Here is a 20,058-nt window from a genome sequence, read left to right on the forward strand (position 1 = left end):
CCACGGATTCCGCACGATGGAAGGAGATTCTCCCATCTCCATCTCCATCGAGAAGCTGCAAGCAATTGCAGCAGCGGGACATTCTCTGGGCAAGGTACGCAAGTTCCTCCTCAGGAGAGAATCCTCGAGACATTTGGTGGGCAGGGGGTCATGTTCAGATAGAAGAAACCTTTCCAGGCAGGGGGAGAGGATGGGGCTGGGAGCACATGGCCCGATTTTGTCTCGGAGTCACTGTCAGTGATTCTAAGTGCAGGATTTTGGAGGAGCAGAAGGGCTGAGCGAAGGGATTTGGTTACAGCTGCGAAACGCAAGCCCAGTCCCATTGCCTGGGGCTCTTTTTGTGCTCCCTCTCAATCCAGCTGCACCAAATGTTCCCATCTTCTTGTGGCATCAGCTGAATGCCAACAAGACACACGTGAGCATCATGTTATTTCCGACCGGTCCAATCCGCGATGAGGGGCTGAAAACCAGTGGTGTTTGTGGTTCTCCATCAGTTTTCAGGCTTTGCACAAGCCCATGCTTCTCTGCTCCCACCCAATGAGAACCCCAGCCTGCTCACTACTTACACAAGCTCCATCCAAAAATTTTATTCAGCTTAAGCTGGAGGTTTCACAGGCCACCGAGAGCCCTTTGTCATAGCCACGTCTGTCTTTGCCGAGGCCAACCCTTGGCTAGATAATCTTTGTCTTCCTCCTTCTGGAAATGATGGCACTGACACCTCTCCTTTGCCTTCTGCAGCTGCACTTCTTCCACAGCCCCTGCTTCCAGAGAGATCAGCCCGACCTCCTCAGGAGCAGGGCGCAAAGGCCTGGGGCATGTGAGCGAGCCCCGGATGCAGCCCCATGCAGCCCTGGGCAGGGCTGAAGCTGCGGAAGGCGAACCCCAAAGACACGCAGCTCCCAGCCCCACAGCGGCGGAGCCATGGGCTGACCCACACGCCCCAAGCACCAGTGCCGGTCCAGCCCCAGCCAAACGGTGCCGCAGCCACGGCCCTGAGAACGTACAGGAGGCTCCTCCAGCTCCATCCTCACCTTCACCCCAGCACCGCACACCTCCTGCCCCACTGTTCATTGGGCCCCTTCCTCGCCCAGACTGCTGGCCCGGTCCGGATCCTGGGCAGCTCCCCGGGGCTGGCGGCCTTCCATTCCGCCCTCCTGACCTCGTGAGGGATGCACCAACAGCACCTCCTGCCGCTCCCATGCCATGGCCACCGCACCACACAGCTCGCATCTTCCGACACTGCCCAACTTGCTATTGCCCACCAAACAACCCGGCTGCTCGACAAGGCGACAGACTTTGAAACGGGTCCGGCTGCAAGCAGCAGTGATCTTGGGCAGACAGTGGTGTTGTAGATGTAGAAACGTGTTACTCTAGGAATAAGGAATAAGCCAGCGTCTGTTGTGGTCAAAAATGCCTCTTTTCACACTGCCTTGTCCTGTCTCTGCAGTCCTGCAGTCATTCTCTCGAAACGCGGCATCACCTTCACAGTGGGAAGGGTTTGGCACCAATCCCGGTGATGCCAGTTGTCGAAAGAGCGACTCTCAGACTGCAGAGAGAGAACAGGGGAATAAGAAAAGTTTCATTTTGAACAATAACAAGCACTTAGGCCTTAAATGATTTCATTCTGTCTTTGAATCGGTATTCCCTCAAACCTCCCATCTGAAGAATCTTACACGTTTCCTGACATACTCTTGCTGAACTTGGTTATATAGATGACTTTTCTGCTCCAACAGTTAATTTTAATTGATTTGAAATAAATCTGATTTCCCAAATTAGCCTTCCTTTTTTTTTTTCATTCCATTTTGCATAATTATCACTTGCAAGTATTTTCTACTTATCTGCGTAACTCATTAATTTGATGTGTGATATTGACCTTCACTGACTCATTATATCACTTGATTGGTTATGGTTGGACTTGATGACCCGGTGGGTCTCTTCCAACCTGGTAATTCTATGATTCTATGGTTATTCTATGATTGTATATTTGAATAAAAATCTTGGCACTTGGAAAGTTTACTTCCTTGGAATTGGGTTTCTTGTATTCTTATGATTTCCTACCTCATATCTCAAATTCAGCAACCTCTTTTCTTGCTCTGAACAGGTATGCCCAAATAAAGTCAAAAGAAAAAAAATAACAAGGACTGAGACATATACAGTGTATTTCTTGAATTTATTATGGAAAGAAAAGTAGGAATGCTCAGAAGAAATGCCAAAAAATAGATATGAACTATCAAACTCTTGCTTTGTAGAGAAAGTTACATATTAATGTCACATTTGGAAAATAATGAGATTCTAATATACTAAAAGCAAAAGACTTATCAATATTTTCACATTGGAGTCAGTGAATTGGTAATCGTATAGAACCACAGAAGTGCTTGAGCTGGAAGGGAACTTGAACAACCAGCCTGCCATGGGCAGGGAGAGCTCCCGTGGGGTCGGGCTGCTCAAGGCACCATCCAACTCAGCCTTGAACACTTGCAGGGAGGGGGCAGCCACATTTTCCCTGGGCAACCTGTGCCAGTGCCTCACCATCCTGATTGTGAAGAATTTCCTCTTTATGTCCAGTCTAAATATGCCTCTCCCAATTTATAGCCATTCCCCTAGTCTTTTCAATACATGCCTTTATAAAGTCCCTCCCCAGCTTTCAGGTACTAGAAGTTTGCTATAAGGTCTCCTCAGAGACTCCTCTTCTCCAAGCTGAACAACTCCAACTCTCTCAGCCTGAATATATATAAATTCACCTTCCTTCAACAGTCATCTACTAGCATAGTTGGACAAATACTATATCCACCAAAGTAAGAACAGATTAAGATTGCCTTGTAGCAGACAAAAAAATCATTCAGTACCTTTTCCAATATTTCCAATATTTTGCTTCAAGATGCAAATTCTGAATATTGTCCTTGCAGCTCATTATACTGAGTAGTGTCAGTATCTACACGATGACCTTGGAACAGATGCCAGTGTATACTGTGGAATTGGACAACAAGCTCAGCAGGGTGCACGATCGGGTGCTGAATTTGCAAACTAATTCACAAGTCTGAAAGGCAAGACATCTGTAATTTAATATTCTTCATCAAAAATCAGGGGAAAAAAGGTTTCATGCTTGATTCTTAATGGGTAAAAGAATATAAGGAAAGCATTTGGGACACATGATTCCTCAAAGTATAGGGTTTCTCCCCATCTTTATTTAGACTTGAAGTTCTCTGTTGTATCTTTCTTGGCACAATGCATGTTTGGATCACAGTCAACATCTTAGCAAGAACATCGTGTTCCTTGTTGTTATAAAAATCTTTATATTCACAGTAACTGAAATATTTTGAGTTGCCACTGATTTTCACAACTTATGTAAAATTTTGCCGGACAAATTCATGTTCTAATGCTGTGCATTGTGAAGCACCATGGAAAGTGACATAAGAGAGTAGCTTGTACCATGCTAACACCCCTAGAGCTACATCCATCAGCTGAAGAAGTACACGCTATTCAGGACATATTGCCTTACTCTCTATCATGCCCAATCTGCAGTGACTGGTGTCTTCAACTTAAAAGCTATTTTTCTGAAGTGATAAGCCTCCGGAATTAAGCAACTGCAAAATCTCCATGTACATCCCAGTGTTCCAAAACCAGAGCAATGCTTATGCATTTTTGCAGTCAGGCTCATGACTTGCAGCACATTCTTGCTTGACGCCTGCCTAGTATAGGAAGACTACAGTGCCAAGAAAGCACCTGCCCCAAAAGCTACCAAAATCAAAGGACATTTTTCCACCAGAAGTTGGGATCAAGTTGTGAAATATGACAATGCACTCTGCTTCTAAGTATCACCACAACTGTGTGCCGCCACAACCTTAATGCTTCTGCCACAGCCACCAGCTTTTTACTGTCATAGCACCTTGTAAAACGTTTCTTAGAATCATAGAATCATAGAATCACCGGGTTGTTTCTTGATGATCTCTCCCTTTATGTTGTGATGCCTCCTTCCATTATCCATAAATATCTGTTCCTGGAATTGGAGGCCAAGGTAATAGCTGTGACACAGAGTACCATTACTGCAACAGATTTAACATATCTTTTTTTGACAGAGTTTAAGTACCATTTGGCATCAAATGCAAACAGTGCCTTAAGTTCAGTTTTCTCCCATATGTGAAAGAATCCTTTTCATGGGAACAAACTGCAAGAAAACTGAAGTCCTTGAGTTCCTTGAGTTTTGTAACTACATCTGCAAGTACCTTTACACATTTATTTATCCAAAAACCTCTCTCCCCTCCCCCAATCCAGACAATATTGTGCTATTAAACTGAGTTTCTGGACACTTCCAGCAATTTTAATTGATAGTGCTGAGCCACCAATAAAGAAACTGACAAGTTTAATGACAAAAATCCTTCTTTTTATAAGGGGACAACTGTTAAAAAGGCTAGTCACATCATCTGGAGTTTTCCTGTTATTTTTGACAGGAGCTTTTCTTTCAAATAAATATTAAAATAAATTGGTGAACCTCATTTTTTAGTTGAACAACCTATTTGTCAAAAAAAAGCTTGATGCTCAATTCTATATTCTAGAAGCATATTCTGTACTTTCAAACATATATACTGAAAAGGAACAATATAATCCCTCTGGGAACAAAAATAAATCTAATGTGGACATATAAAGCTCAAGACATTTGTGAACTCTCTGGCCTGAGGGTCTCTCTAGCAACAAACACAAATTTGTTTACATAATCTTACTTTACCAGCACTATCCACAGCAGAAAGTACATCATATACCTTCAGTTTGAACTAGACAGTGGTATTCAGAAAACAGCTGCTTTTTAAAGTGTGTCCTAACTTGTTGAAAGCAGTTTACTGATTTAGCTTTATAGCTACCTGCATGTCAATGTAGTTTTGTTTCAACAGAAACAGTTCATGTTATTCTTACCTTATGTTTTCCATGTAAATTATAAAGAAAAAACACTGACACTTCCTCCACTGAATATTAAAACCAGAAAGTGATTTATGTGCTAAACCTGCCTGGAAAATCAATGGAATTTAGGGGCCCAATTTTCTTTACATTTGCAGATCTCTTTATCTCTTCTTCCTATATTCATGTACCTCTTACAGTTTAGCTCATTCTTATTAAATTCACCAAAAGAGCTACAAGTTTCTATGCCTTTCATGTCCTTAGTTTTTTCTTTGTGGGGAGTAGGAAGGGGAGCATGTTTTCAATATAACTTGTTAGAAAGTTGCATATACTCATTATTTAAAACACTGTCAATACTTACTAATCACTACTGCTGGTATGGATGAATATCAAAACTAACTCTAGGCATAATCTTTTGAATTCAGTTTTTATAGACCCCACATTCAATGTACACCAAAATTTTCTGTTTGACTGGTAGTGTTGATAGATGAAAAACATATATAATAGCAACCCCTACTAGATTTCCAGTGTTAGCATTATATTTTTAAAAAGGCTGTCAGCTTCTCTTGAAACCCTGTTACGCCTTTCACATGGTTTTGCAGTTATTCCACGTTACACTACGCCTAACGCACAGGAGAAAGCAGGAGACAGTCAACAGTCCCAACTCTACTAGGCAAGGGATTTTGTTCTGCAAAATGCTAATAATGAGCATCCAGTATTATAGATAAATAATACCTACCTTTAATTGGAAATTTTGGAAGTGAAACAGTCAATTCATACTTATTACAAAAAATGAAGTGCAATAGATTCTAGCACCTTAACAGAAAGCTGAAGTCTCATAGTGCTGCTCATTACTCTGATCATCAGCATCCTGTTCTTCAACTGTAATCTTCAGACCTTTTTAAAGACGTTGGGGCAAATTTACAAGATAAAAGCTATGATTACGGCCTTACAGTTTTTGTGCTCGCAAAGTAATGAATGGTAAGTTTCTGAAATCAAGATAGACATTTCTAGAGTTAAGCTTTTAGCTGTGTTTCATGACTCATTGAAGACTATGCAGACAATGTATTTTTCCAGTTATGCAGCCAGCTGAAAAATGTGTGCAAATTTCTAAACATAAAACAGAAAAATTACCAGTGACTAAGGGACTAAAATGAGAACACATGTTTTCAGGGAACAGATGATGGAAACAAAGTGGAGAGGCTCTTAAAGGTGACTGAAAATAACATGGCTTAATGATTCTGATAACTCCAATACTCTAATCAATCCAAAGGCTTTATTCATGTTGTTTCCTTATATCTATTAACTTACGACCTTGTTTGTACTTTTTACTTCAGAGCCTTAACTCTGTTTTTCAATAAACTCCAGATCTATGCCAATAGGGTAACTTTTTTTGTGGGGGTGGGCAGGGAGAAGGGCGGGTGCCTTTCCTGTCTTCTTTCTCGCTTGTAGTCAACTTTCCCTGTTCTTTTATACAACCTTGCCTTTGTAGGCTGAAAGACTGAAAATGTTGTAATAATCCATAAAACTGGATAAGACTATAGATTTCCCCAGTAAACCCCATCATTGTGACTCCAGCCTCATGGAGGGACCAGCTGTAAGAGAACAAGATAATAGCATAGGAACTGCCATATCACAGCTAGTGAAATGGTAAGCCAGTAGGTTTACTCAAAGAGTGGTCAATGCTACATATTTATAGGAGACGTGCCCCAGCTGTAGAGAAGACAGCTGGGGAAAAAGCATTCTCTGTGAAGGGCTCAGTACAATTCCTTTAATCAAAGTCTAGTGGAAACTTGAGCAGTGGAATATTTAAAATAATTTATTGCCAATTCTTACTCAGTTTCTGTAATCTCTGCTTTGATATCCAGCTATACTACTCATTTCATAGAATCACAGAATCACCAGGTCGCAAAAGACCTCCAGGATCATGGAGTCAAACCATTCCTATCTGCCACTAAAACATGTCCCTGAGTACCTTGTCTACACATCTCTTAAATAACTCCAGGGATGGTGACTCAACCACCTCCTTGGGCAGCCTATTCCCACGCCCAGTGACCCTTTCTGTGAAAAATTTCTTTCTGCTATCTAGTCTGAACCTCCCCTGGTGGAGCTTGAGGCCGTTGCCCCTTGTCCTGTCCCCTGTCACTTGGGAGAAAAGGCCAGCTCCCTCCTCTCTACAACCTCCTTTCAGGTAGTTGTAGAGAGCAATAAGGTCTCCCCTCAGCCTTCTCTTATCCAGGCTAAACCACCCCAGCTCCCTCAGCCGCTCCTCCTAAGACTTGTTGTCCAGGCCCTTCACCAGCCTCGTTGCTCTTCTCTGGACTCGCTCGAGATCACAAGATGACTTTGGATGCGGCTTATCAAACAGCCATTGCTGGTCAACAGTTAGTTGCCATTTTAGCTGCATTTCACATTACTTACAAGAGAAGAAAGGAGCTAAAACACCATCATCAGTGTGTTTAAGGTAATGTATTCTGTGTACAATATGTGGAATTTGGTTTTGCCTTGAAACTTGAAATTCACTAAAGTAACTTTTAGAGATTTCTTGTAATAATTTGGCTTGTAATTAATAGCTTCCCTGGCCTCTCAATAACTGTTACTTTTAAAATTTGGCATACAATTTCTTCTTCTTGTTAACTGAGGACCATTTTGGCCTAATTTAGAAACTGGTTAATCACAATTAGGGACAAAAACCCAAAAAAAACCAAAAAAACCAAAACTGAAAACAGCAAATCCCACAACAACAGAAAAAAATACGTGGAAAGCAACATGTACAAGCAACAATCATCTTTATATATTCCAAATGTGTGAGGGGGAATGTTCCTGATCAGCTGCTAAAGTCAGAAAATTAATCCCAGCACTGGCTTTTGTTGGCGATCCTGTCTCAGTCATGGAAAATAGACAACTTCGTGGCACTGAAAAATCAAAGCAGTCCATGTACCAACTCTCTTAGTACATATTAAAGACAATTTGGCTTGTGTATAAAAAGAAACATCTAATTTCTATATACTCTACATTTGGCAGAATGTCAACTAAAGCCCTCTCAGTGCAGCACTATATCAAACAACATTTGCTTCCCAGCAAAAGCAGAATACCCTGTTTTGCTCAGCAATGTTGTCTTTTACAGTATTGCCCATTGTCATTTTATTCTTCCCTCAAAACTAAATCATCTTCATTTCACCCAGATTGTACCAGCAAAAACTAGGAAGCCAAGGACGGCTATAATATAATTCACAGCTGCTGAGTCCTGATCTATAAATATTATGTAGTTAATAGACAGAGTCAAGCGCAGATTTTTACGTACCAGAGAACCCTTTGATGCCTACAAACATCAGATCATTTCTGACAACTTTCTTAATCAAAGCAGAATTATCTCACTCAGAGTAAAGCACCTAAATCCCAGCCGGAATGCTAATTTTGACGATAGTCAATATTGAAAAGTGAAGACATCTAAAATACAACTTTTCACAAAGCAGCTTTTTAAGCTTTTTTTCCTGTTTTTCCACTGCTTATCAAATATACAGCCCCATGAACCTCAGTAGAAACAATTTATCTAACACTGAGAGACTTGGAAAACTGACCATTCAAACAAATTTTGTCACAAAGAATGTAAGTCTGTTCTAAATGAAATACAAATATGTCCTAGGAGCAGTCAGAAAGTTTAGGGCTCTGAAGAGACAACAGCTCATTATCAATATTCAGTTCGTTCTTAGCTGACTGGCAAACTATCACAGATGTCCAATACAGAAAGTTATTACCCTACACGGACAATATATCACAGCTAAACAAATGGATCAGTAAAGAAGGAGAAAAGTAGGGCAGACAGAGTGAAGAGAGGATTAAACTACAACTGACATCCCTTTGAGAGTTGCTTGTTCCTTAGGTATCCTCCAGCACAATGAATTTCCATACACAGAAGAACACAGAAAGTAAAATAGCTTCATATATATAGATCTCTCTATAAGTATCTATCTATATATATACAACCCAGAATAACTAAACTGTTGCTTCTTAATTATACCAAGAATTTCTCACTCTGCAGTGTTATAGTTATTTGCCATTCTTCACAACGCTGACTCAATTCTCAGCTACAGTGATAACCTAATAAAGGAAAATTATTCTTCCTCTCACTCAAGGGTTTTGTTTTGCTCTGAGCGCTCTGAGTGAGATCTGTACAACAGACTATCATTCACCTCTTCACTTTTCACCTGTAACTGGTTATACAAGGCTTCTCTAAAGCTCAAGTTTTGTAAGTAAGTGATCTTGTTTAGCATGAGTTGATGCACATTTTTTTCTTTCAAATGCATGTGTGCCTGTATCATTTTTATCAATATTAAACTGAGTCTCACACAAAAACAGGTTAAAAGTAACTTCATCTAAGAAAGTGAGACAAAACAAAGACCAACAGCAAATCTATGATGTGGGACTAGATGCCTAGTCAGACTCTACTAGACACAGAGATCTTCTTAGCGACTTAGGCAATAACTCACATACAGAAAAATGAGTACTAATTTTCTGTCTCTTACTGTGCAGCTCAGAGTTACTTGTGAATCTAAGTCTAATTGTGAAGGCTGAAACATGAATAATGGTTGCACCTTCCCATCCTGCAGTGAATAGCCTCATTTTATCACATTATTTCTTTTCTCTCTTTCAGCATATTACTGTACTAGGAGGTTATAATGGTAGCGAAATAGCTCCCATTTCTACCAGCATTTACACTTGTTTATGACTTATTTGGGAGAGGCTGTGCTTGAAGAAGCTACCTTACCCTGTCGTACTACATCCATTTATGTAATGAAAACTTGGATTTTGCATGCAGGAGAGGGTGAAATGCTCATAGTGCCTGACAAGAGGAACCTACCTTGGAAAAAACTGACAGTGCATTTCTGTATACTTGCATTTTTGCCTCAACTCTAGATGAGTTTCAGATATCCCTGTATCTTGTTCCTAAGTATCCATATATATAACCTAGCCTAGCATATCTAAACTGTCAGACTGCTGCTCCTCAGTGTACTGGAACTGTCAAAAGAGGCGGGCCAATTTTCTTATGCCTTTTTTTTTTTTTTTTTGTTATAATACCATATGTTCCTACTGAGTTGTGCAAACACAGTAGCTCCATTGCCTGAGGAATACAAAGTTTTCTAATTTGCTTGTTAAATGTGCCAACACTGGTGCAGGCAATTTCCTTGTGAAGCATTGGATTCAGAAGGCATCTAGGAGAAATCTAATGTGTCATTATTGCACATTTTTTCAGCCAAAGCCTCATCCTTTACATTAACTCTAAAATTTAGAGTGTGCCAGCTTTTTAAATCAGATAGAACTCCACTCCCTGTTTTAAGAATTTAAATTAGACACCAGAGGTAATGCCTGCAATCTTAAAATGGATTGATTATATAAATTAGTGCCTAATTTACAAGGACTGGTGTCCTTTTGTGAAAAATTGTCTTTATGCAGGCAAGAACCTGCCACTGGCAATACTCTTGCACTAACGCCAATGCATCAGCTGACTAACACCTCAATTCATGTACAGGTGATATGTCTGTGAATATAAACTTGGTGAATGCTTCTGAAACACATACCAAATAAAAGCAATACAAGTTTAACAACATTTAGAAAGAGTGTGAGAATCTTTAACCTATCTTATGGGCATGGCACATCCATGTGAAATTTGAAGCAGCTGACTGCAATCAGTAAGGAAAAGACCAGATATACCATAATGCCTTTAAAGCTCAGGCATAAACTTGTCAGCAACCTCCCATTTAAGACCATTAGCTCCTGCTCAAATGCAAGTAAGAATCAAAGTATTCTGAGTGGAGCTGGAGAGCTGATCAGATCTGCCTTTTCAAGACAGCAATAGAGATGAAGCCAGTAAGAACACCTAAACAAATTTTATTAACTATTTACAGGTTAATGTTTCAATGCTGCTTAAGAAATGTTCAAATTAAACTCTGGGCTTTCAGGACAGCCAAGAGTGCTGAATTTGGCTATTCCGGGGATAAACAGCCAAACTTGCACCTGTATCTAAGTGTAATGGAAAAGTATATTTGCGATATACTGATCCAGTCTGGTTGTCTCTGAGGCTACCCACTCTGCTACAAGGACAGCTACTTTTCTGCCAGAGTCAGCTGTTCACAAGCTTCCGAAACAATTAATGAAGTAAGTTGAGTTTTTCTGAAAAAAAACTTGCTGCTAAGCAGATCCAGCGTGGATCTGTGGCCCTGGCTGCCTGTGGAAAGATGTCATTTGCCTTTTGTCTCCAGTTGCACCTGGAAGTGCTGTCTCTGCAAATGACTACTCTAGAAAGTTTCATGCACAAAGTTTGAGAGAACACTCAGTATTATTTTTTTTCTCCTCCCCATCTAGACAAGTCTTAAACAAGCCAATTAGGTATTCTGAACACTTTAATTAATAAATCAGTTAGGAGCTGGAAAAAACAGTCATGCTTTCTTTATTCATTTGGCTATGGTAAATTAACATAAGCTAATGATGCTTTATTTTTATCCAATTATCTGAACTTAACTTAGCACAAAGTGTTTCTTGGAATGTGTTTAGAATGAAAAGGGAAACATTTCTCCTTTTTAAAGTTTTTAAACACATCACTCTGACCTGCCTGCACAGTGCTTTCTCCTTTTTGATACTTCTTTTTCCTGCCCTTCACAACATATGCTATGTTCTTGAAGTGCATGTTTTTCCTACTGCCTCATATAAAGAACAGAGACTAAAAGAACCTGTTGTTTCAGATAAATGAGATTGTGGAAACATTTTTATTTGTATTTTTTAAGAATTCCTTCTACAAAATGCAGATATTTGTGACAAATGTTTCATTAGGGCCAGACCACTGAAGAACAGAAAAGAATTGCTAAGGTCAACTGAGCACCAATCAGTAACAACTGTTACTGATTGGCAGAAAACAGAGATACAAGCACTCAGGGAACTGAAGTGAGTAGCAATATAAATCAAAGTGGGGTGCTTAGCTATTGTATTTATTTTGAAGGTAAAGAATAAGCAAAATTGATTTAAGTGGTGAGATATGAGGCAGATAAGGCATACGGCAATGAAATAACAGCCATGAGAGGACAAAAGCCCTAGAAGACTTTTCTGTCCAGTTCCAAAAAAAATTGAAAATTATGAGCTGAGCCTGTATTACTTAAGAATTTTTAAAGAAAAAAAATCCAGAGGTTAATGTTAGTGTTTTAATGATTTAAAAAAATCTTATGCACTAAAACTCTTACAGACAGCCAAAAGCTAAGTGCATTATACTACTCGTTTTCTCACGGTTATTATAATTTTTTATGCTACTCTATCCATTACCTACTTTGAAAAGACAGCATTCAGTTATCTGAACAATGAATTTACAAACTACCGGCAACTCTGTAATAACTTTCCTCTAAGAGGGTTTTAATCAAAATATGACTTATTTTGCCTACAGGTATTCTCAGTGAGCCCAAAGGTCCTACTGACATAAGGAGACTGGAGTATTTAATGTCACAGTTACTGCACATTAACTCCCCACTGTCTCTATCTGGATGACATTAAGGCAGAGTGACCACCTCCTTCCTTTGAGATTCATTCCCCAACCTGAATTCTTGGCAAGTCCCATGAATGGACAAGTCCAAACATCTCTCAGAATTCAGGCTGATGCAGACGGCTCCTTTTATGTCCACTTTGTCAAAAGAAAAACTATGACAGGACAGTCAGAGAGAGTTGGGGGAGACCTTATAGCAGCCTTCTAGTACTTAAAGGGGCCTATAGTAAAGATGGAGAGGCAGTCTTTTATCAGGGAGTGCAGGGATAGGATGAGTGGTAACGGTTTTAAACTGAAAGGGGGAAGATTTAGATTAGATATTAAGAAGACATTTTTTCCTGTGAGGGTAGTGAGGCACTGCAACAGGTTGCCCAGAGAAGTCAAGGGTGTCATCCCTGGAAGTGTTCAAGGCCAGGTTGAGACTTTGAGCAACCTGGTCTAGAGGAAGATGTCCCTGCCTATGGACAGGGACTTGGAACTGGATGATCTCTAAGATTCCCTTCCAACCCAAACCATTCTATAATTCTATTAAATTCTTTTCATTTAGCATTATAGAAAAGTAATTAGGAATTGGCGAAACAGTGATACCGGTTATTGTTTTGGAGGTTTTAATACCCATGCCAAAGAAGACCTAGACTAAGCGTCCCCAATTTCTTCTCAGGTGAGACTCTCACAAGACTTTTTTTTTATACTGAAAGGGCTGTTGCATCTTATTGACTTAAAGGAAATGATTTGGGAAACAAAAGAATGATGTCCCATTATAGATAAGCTCTTGCATCTTCCATACACATGACAACATTTAAAACTCCACTAAGAAAAAACATACTGTCTAAATTACACCTATGCCAATAGTTAGAATTTCAGATGCTTATTTCATAGGCACACCAATAATCCCAATAACATGTCAAGGTGAGCATTCTGATTAAAAAGCAATATGAAAACCTAGACAGGAGTTACACAGTGGTGATAAAAAGACTATTTTTTGAACATTAACTGTCCTGCAGAAATTTCCCCCTGTATTAGCAATACAGCGTAGCTTCAGATTCACCTTTAATACTGGACTTGAAAGCAATCCCTGGATGCCAAGTTTCTTCTTCTTTACTCCTGTGCAAAACATAATTTCTGTACATCCAAAGATTCCTTATGACCTTCATCCTTTCACTATCTGCTGGGATTATTTCTGAAGTTCTGAGATTCTACTCAAACAGCCTCCAATTATATTATATAATATTACATTATGTTGAAATAATGTAGAATTTCTTCCCTAAATTAAAATGGTATGAGGTGGATGATGGGCAGCATTAATTCTTGTACTAGTGAGAAGTATAAGGTCCAATAGCTTGGGAACCATTAAAAGAAGATTGATAATGCATTCTATCAAATGTGTGCTAAGAATCCTCCGTATGATGTGATGCAGTCCATTGATTCTACTGATAGCAGGTCATAAGATGTTAGACTTTGCAACCTTGACGTCACATATGCAAAGGTACTGTAGAAAGATTTTGTAAAAGCTGATTGAAAACTCTCCTTTGCTCTGATGTAAGTAAGGTGGTAGAAAAATAGACCACTTTTGCAGAATAGGTATGGCAAAACCAGAAGGAACTCTAAAATCTTTTTGTCTAGTCTGCTAACTAGATTTCAGTTAAAATGTGTTACAGTGCTGTCAAGAACTTAATAGCATATATTTACATGCCAATGTGAATGGCTCCTGTGTCAGTCACTTTGAAAAGGAAAATCAAACATTTTTCTCAAAGGTAACACAATCCCATATTTCTTCAAATACACTTAGTAATGTTTGGTTTACGTAGGTATAGAATGTGAGCTGATAACTGAGAGAATACTCAAAGTATTTTTTAAGAAGTTCATCCAAAGTAAAAAGTTTTAGGATTTTTTAGTATTCAACAATTTAGTGATGTTTACATCTATTTAGATAGAAGTAATAGTGATAGAGAGAAAAAAGAAAAGCCATGTGCACTCCTTTTCTGTAGTGCTTTGTTTTCTCATATAAGCCACAGTTGTTCAAAAATAATCTGCACCTTTGTTATACTGGCACTTAACAACACACTAGTAACTTCAATAATTTAAAAAAATATTTTAAAACCCTACAATACAGTATAGTGCACTTAGTTGTTTAAAAATGCACTTAGTTGTTTAAAAATAAATTTTATCTTACTTTCAGAAGGAAAGATTTGACAGAATTGATAGAATCCAACTACTGCAACCTTTCTCTGAACAGCTGCTAACTCAGGGCCATTTAGCTTTTTAAGTCCAAGCTTTTGCTCATGAGGCTTTAACAGAAGTCAGGAGTCACCACGCTCCACCTTTTCCAAAGTATGCAATTCATTGCATTATTCCAGCCTCTACATAAGTTTTGCTACACATAAAGCTACAAAGGTTCTTCACCACCCCTTATTTCCAGGCATGACAAAGATAGCAATTGCTTCACCTAGTACTAACTCCAGTTAAATGTGTTGATAAGTAGTAGTGCAGTGGAGGAACCACCATCCTTTGCTCAAAAAGATTAAAAAACAAAATAGTCTACATTTTCAGGGCCTTCTTGTTCCCTAATTCTTTCAATGACAACAAAATGAAAGCATTTTATTGGCTGTGCATAGCTGCTAGGATTGAAAGCATCCAGGATGACTGAAGAGGGAAAACAGCCCATGAGACAGTTAAGAGTGCATTTGGGATCAGTAAAGGAGACAACTGGTGTGAAACGTGCACATGCATTGCATCCCCAGGCCTCTGGCTCTTTGTGATTGTGGAAATATAGATTCACAGTTGTAAAAATTATATAAATCAGAGACACTTACTCCCTGACATAGAAACTGGGGCTTCAAAATTTTAATACATTTCAGAATGAATTTCAAGAGACTAACAGACACACAGGTCTGAATATTTGTTTCTGTATTCATCATTTTTTTTCCTCTAATAAAAAATAACTTTCTTTTTCACCCCAAAAAAGATTGGGTTATTTCTCCTATTTTTCCACGCTTAGCCTAACAAGAAATTAAGCTCAGAACAGGAAGAAGAGGCAACACAGAAGATTACAAAGCACCAAGTAAATAGATTAGGTGAGGTTCACTTTTCTAATCAAGTTATACTATGCCCATCAAATCTGCATTTCCTTTAAATGAAGTATATGTACTAATCCATAAGTCAGGAAAGGCTTACGGGGCTTTGCATAGACAGCTGTGGAAAATGCAAAATATTCTCATATACTGAAAAAGCAAAATACCCTCAACATACATCCTGGAGGTTTTGTTTCCAGATCAATACCATTCCATGAAGTTTTAGTTCCATTTGCCTAGATCACTAGTTATGGGATTTGTAAACAAAGTGATTTCAAACATTTAGAACAAATTTGTAGATTTTTCTGCTTCTGAAGCCCCCTAAAAACTGCTGATAAATTTAAATTTTTTGATTTGTGCTCTTGCAAATTTACAGCAGGGAACTGAAACAGAACAACTTCAATCACAACTGTAACCTTAACATGATGTGACTGTTCAGTAAATCAGTGTCTCAATCAATAGAATAAAATACACTCCCTGCTGAAGTGTTTTCTATTCTAGAGAGAAATGCCATGAAAATGGCAAAGAAAAAATGTAATTCAGCTGGAGACTAGAATTTTCAAATGCATATTTCCTTAATTTAAAGGGTCTGGGGCTAGAGGATGTGGAGTTCTTTCTATTTAATGACTTGAGCACAGAATGGTTTAAATAGCACATTTAAGTTGGAAACCTATTAGCTGATAATGATTCTTTGGAAAGAAAAAAAAATGGATTCCTTTTTACAGGTTTGATTAGCACTATCTGTAATTCCATGATATTGTAAAATAACTCAGCATTAAAACTGAACTATTTTCCATCATATGTAGAAGCAGAAGCAAAAACACAGTGAAGGCTGAGTTTCTATGTTAAACAGATTCCTGAATTCTGTAGTACTGTTACTGGCATTAGAGTTAGGAAAGTAAAGTTAGGTAATGCACATACCGAAGCTTCAATTTTGAAAAACACATAGGCTAAACTCTATAGGTATTATGAGATGGATGACAATAATTTAAAGAAGTTACTATTTAAGCAGAGAGATGCAACTATGTTTGATTAATGGCAATACTGTAGATCCATATTGCTAAACAAACATCATTAAAAGAAACTGCAGTTTAGTGATTACAAGGGCAAGAAAGGGGAGGGTAAATACAATTAAAAGAAAAAAATTAAATTCCAAATATCTGATTTTCCTTTCACTTACAAAAGAATAAGAAGTCTAGTAAGCTAAAAGGAGAAATAGTCATCTAAAATCAATATGAATATCCTGCCCACCAAGCTGATGCAAAGTTTTATTTTACTGAAGAGACTCTAATGATTTTTTTTTTATATTTTAGAACAGGGAACAGAATGCAAATGAACTCTGATCAGATACAGTAGAATACAGCCTAAATGATGAGCAATGTTTTAGAATTGAACTCTTGACTTCTTTCATCTGGACAAAGAACAGTTGAAGCATAAACTAAATGACCCAACAGCCTATCAAAACCTATGTTCAGGCATATTGCAACAGAAAGGCTGAGAATTCCTAAAAGTTATGTAATTAAGACAACTGAAATTAAATCCCAAAGACAGCATGAAACAGCATCTATTCTCATTCGGCAGCTGTCTTCTAAATTTCTGAAACAATAAATGTTATCTACTAGTCTGCAGGCCTAAAACCAAAGAAATGTCCAGTGTTACCTACAGACTACAGGCTTTGCATCAGCTCCGCAGGGCTGCAGGACCAGAGCTCATAAGTCATATTTTCTCTAAGCTTGTGTTCAGCTTCTGTTTAGCTTATTTAGTCATAATAGCAATTCTCTAACAACCAAGTCACATAGCCTCATCTGTCTTACCTTTAACTGAGCTATGTGATTGCATGGGCTAGTGACTATCAGTATAACAATTTTGATATATTTCTGTATCTAAAGTAGAAATACTGCAGAGAAAAAACTACTACTGTAGAATAAAAATATACTGTGGAGGTATTGAAAGTATAGCCACAAGATGGTTCCAAACGGAGCAGGGCCATAAGTAACTCACCAGGTCAATTACCAGGCATTAGAAGAAAGCAACCTTGGGAGCTGGCTAAGACTGATTTTAGAGAATGAAAGACAAGAGAAAGATCAAAGTACAAGAATTACACACACGTGCAACACACATATACAGAGAATTCAGACAGTTACAGACTAATAAACAAAGATAAATCAGGGCCCTGAGGGTATCTAAAGGCCATAATTGGCCCTGATAGTCCCTCTGGGGACCCAACCCCCCTGCCCATAGTCCTGGTGGTCCTATTTCAGCCCCCTAGGTCCTACCTGACCTATGTCCTACGTGTATGCAAGCCCATTTCTTCCCCTTTTGTGGACTGACCTTCCTAGCTCAACATCACACCAGACTTACTCCTTCCTGCACAATGATCTCCAGACAACTGGCAGAACCTGCTGGTGCCATCAGCACAGCACACCCTGCTTGTGCACAGAGGATTGTACCCCAGCAGCCAGGACACTACCTGCCTTAGGGTTGACCATGTCTCCAGCTTGTCCCCCATCATAGTGCAGCTCCCCTCACCCCATTCCCTGCAAACACAATGAACATACAGCAGATACTGCTGGTCAGTGTCATCATTGACATCTGTGTCCTCCTTGCAGTAAAAAAAAGTCTGGGAGATTGACAATGCAGCCCCTATCTCAGCTATAGTCATCTGCCATAAGACTTGGAGGAGCTGTGACAGCGGGAGTGTAATACCAGCAAAAAGGATAGACCCAAGGAAGTATGCATATATAGTCTGGGGGTTTTTTTATAATAATAGCTAGGCCAATAATTATTCTTTAAACAAGATTACAATTAGGCTAATGGTAAATTCATGGCTTTGTTTTAACTCAGAAACTGCACAAACACAGCATAAAAAAATGGTGGACAACATAAGCAGCCTAGGCTATGGCTTTGATGCCACAGATCTTGCTTTTAACCTCAAAGGTATTCCACCATTTAAAAGTGTTTAAGATTTTTGTTTATAAACACCCACAGACAAAAGAATGACACTTTTGTTTCAATGTTTTTTTGCGTTTTTTTCAAAGAGGCAGAATATGGCATCTAGGCAGAAGCAACATATTTTCTGCAAAAGCAGAAAACATAAAGCTGCAGTGCAAACCCCCCTATCTTCTACTGGTCTGGCAGCCATTATTATAGATCTTCAAGATTTAGAAGATCAAGGCACTGTAGCGACTTGGTCTCTCTTCTTCTTCCCTGAAGTGAAAGTATTTCCGAATTCTAGGTCCACTAAGTCAATTCATTATACCCTTGAAATGTATTTCTGGGTAAAGATTATATTTTGTACCGATTCACAAGCTAATTACCCAAGAATCTGAAATTTTAGGTTTTAGGACCTTTACATTTCTATTATTTATGAAAAAAAAATCAGTAGGATTCAGAATAGTAATGTTCTGTTGATCTAAAGTTTTATGTTTAAATGTATCATTCCTGTGAAATTAATTTAGAGACTGATATCAAAATGGTAATCTGAAATAACAGGGAAAGCTATGAAAATTCCTATGAGTAAAGATAAAGACTTGTGTTCAGACCATGAAATAAATTTGCCATGCCCTTTATACTTATAAGTATATAATTAGACCAGATAGACCATCAAACTTATGCACCTGTTTTTCCAGTCCCCAAAACAGAGGTAGCTTTTTTACTTCTGAACAACAGCTCATTGCATTACGAAACTACAGGCAAATGGTGAATTTTCTGTGGTGAGAGAAAAAGCTGAACAACAATAAGTCATTGCTAAGGTGGGAAACAAGTAACATCAACAAAGGACATCAAAGGTGTTCAGTTTTGCTCCAGCAACCATGACCTTGCAACTATTCATTCATGCAATGAACACAGGTATGCCCTTTTAACTCAAGTCAATTATGCAACTGTACAATATGGCTCCATTGACATTAGGCATTTAACCCATGCTGCTACATATTATTAGTAATGTATTTATCCCTGTGGTTCAATGGAATGTAGTTACTGTCAAATACAATGAAATAGAATTTTATTCCATTTCCAAAAACAATCTGTCAGACAGCAAAAACTTTGTTAGAACAAACATAAGCAATATTATTTTATATACAAGTCATTTGCATATTCAACATATCGTTCATCATTTTCTCTTGAAATATCTGGATTATGCTAGTGCACACCCCTTACCTCCTCTCTTGTTTAACTTGGCATACCCTGGCACATAGCTGCTTGTCATAGATGATGAACTGCTGAAAGAGGAGTGTGGTAATGCTGAGACCAGAGGTTCATCACATTTTTCTGAAACACAAGAAAACAGATTAACTTTACACTGTTCATTATTCATACATGTTAAGAGGCAATGTGCCCTTTATTTTTCTTTTGGATAATAATATAGTCTTATTATTCTATATGTGTGGAGAATGCATGTAGCTATACCCAATATTTCAGTTAAAAAAACCAAATCAACAACAACAAAAAACACTCCCAAACCAAAAGAAAACCCATAAATGAACAAATACTACACACACATTCAGACACACACCCTGACATGAGAAAATAAACACTTCAACAAAGTTAAAATAAAATTAGGTGACGGTAATG

At 38.6% G+C, this 20,058-nt stretch overlaps 1 protein-coding gene across 1 annotated transcript in view; it reads right to left on the reverse strand.

The window, feature by feature from the left end:
- The window catches only part of CNTNAP2 (contactin associated protein 2), a 1,119,128-nt gene that overhangs the window by 747,604 nt on the left and 351,466 nt on the right, over positions 1 to 20,058 (reverse strand). The window contains exon 2 of the mRNA XM_069859729.1: positions 19,645 to 19,755. Within this exon, the coding sequence (XP_069715830.1) occupies positions 19,645 to 19,755 (111 nt within the window). The remainder of the gene's footprint in view (positions 1 to 19,644; positions 19,756 to 20,058) is intronic.

This window comes from Phaenicophaeus curvirostris, chromosome 6 (genome assembly GCF_032191515.1).
Source record: "Phaenicophaeus curvirostris isolate KB17595 chromosome 6, BPBGC_Pcur_1.0, whole genome shotgun sequence".
NCBI classification, from domain to species: domain Eukaryota; kingdom Metazoa; phylum Chordata; class Aves; order Cuculiformes; family Cuculidae; genus Phaenicophaeus; species Phaenicophaeus curvirostris.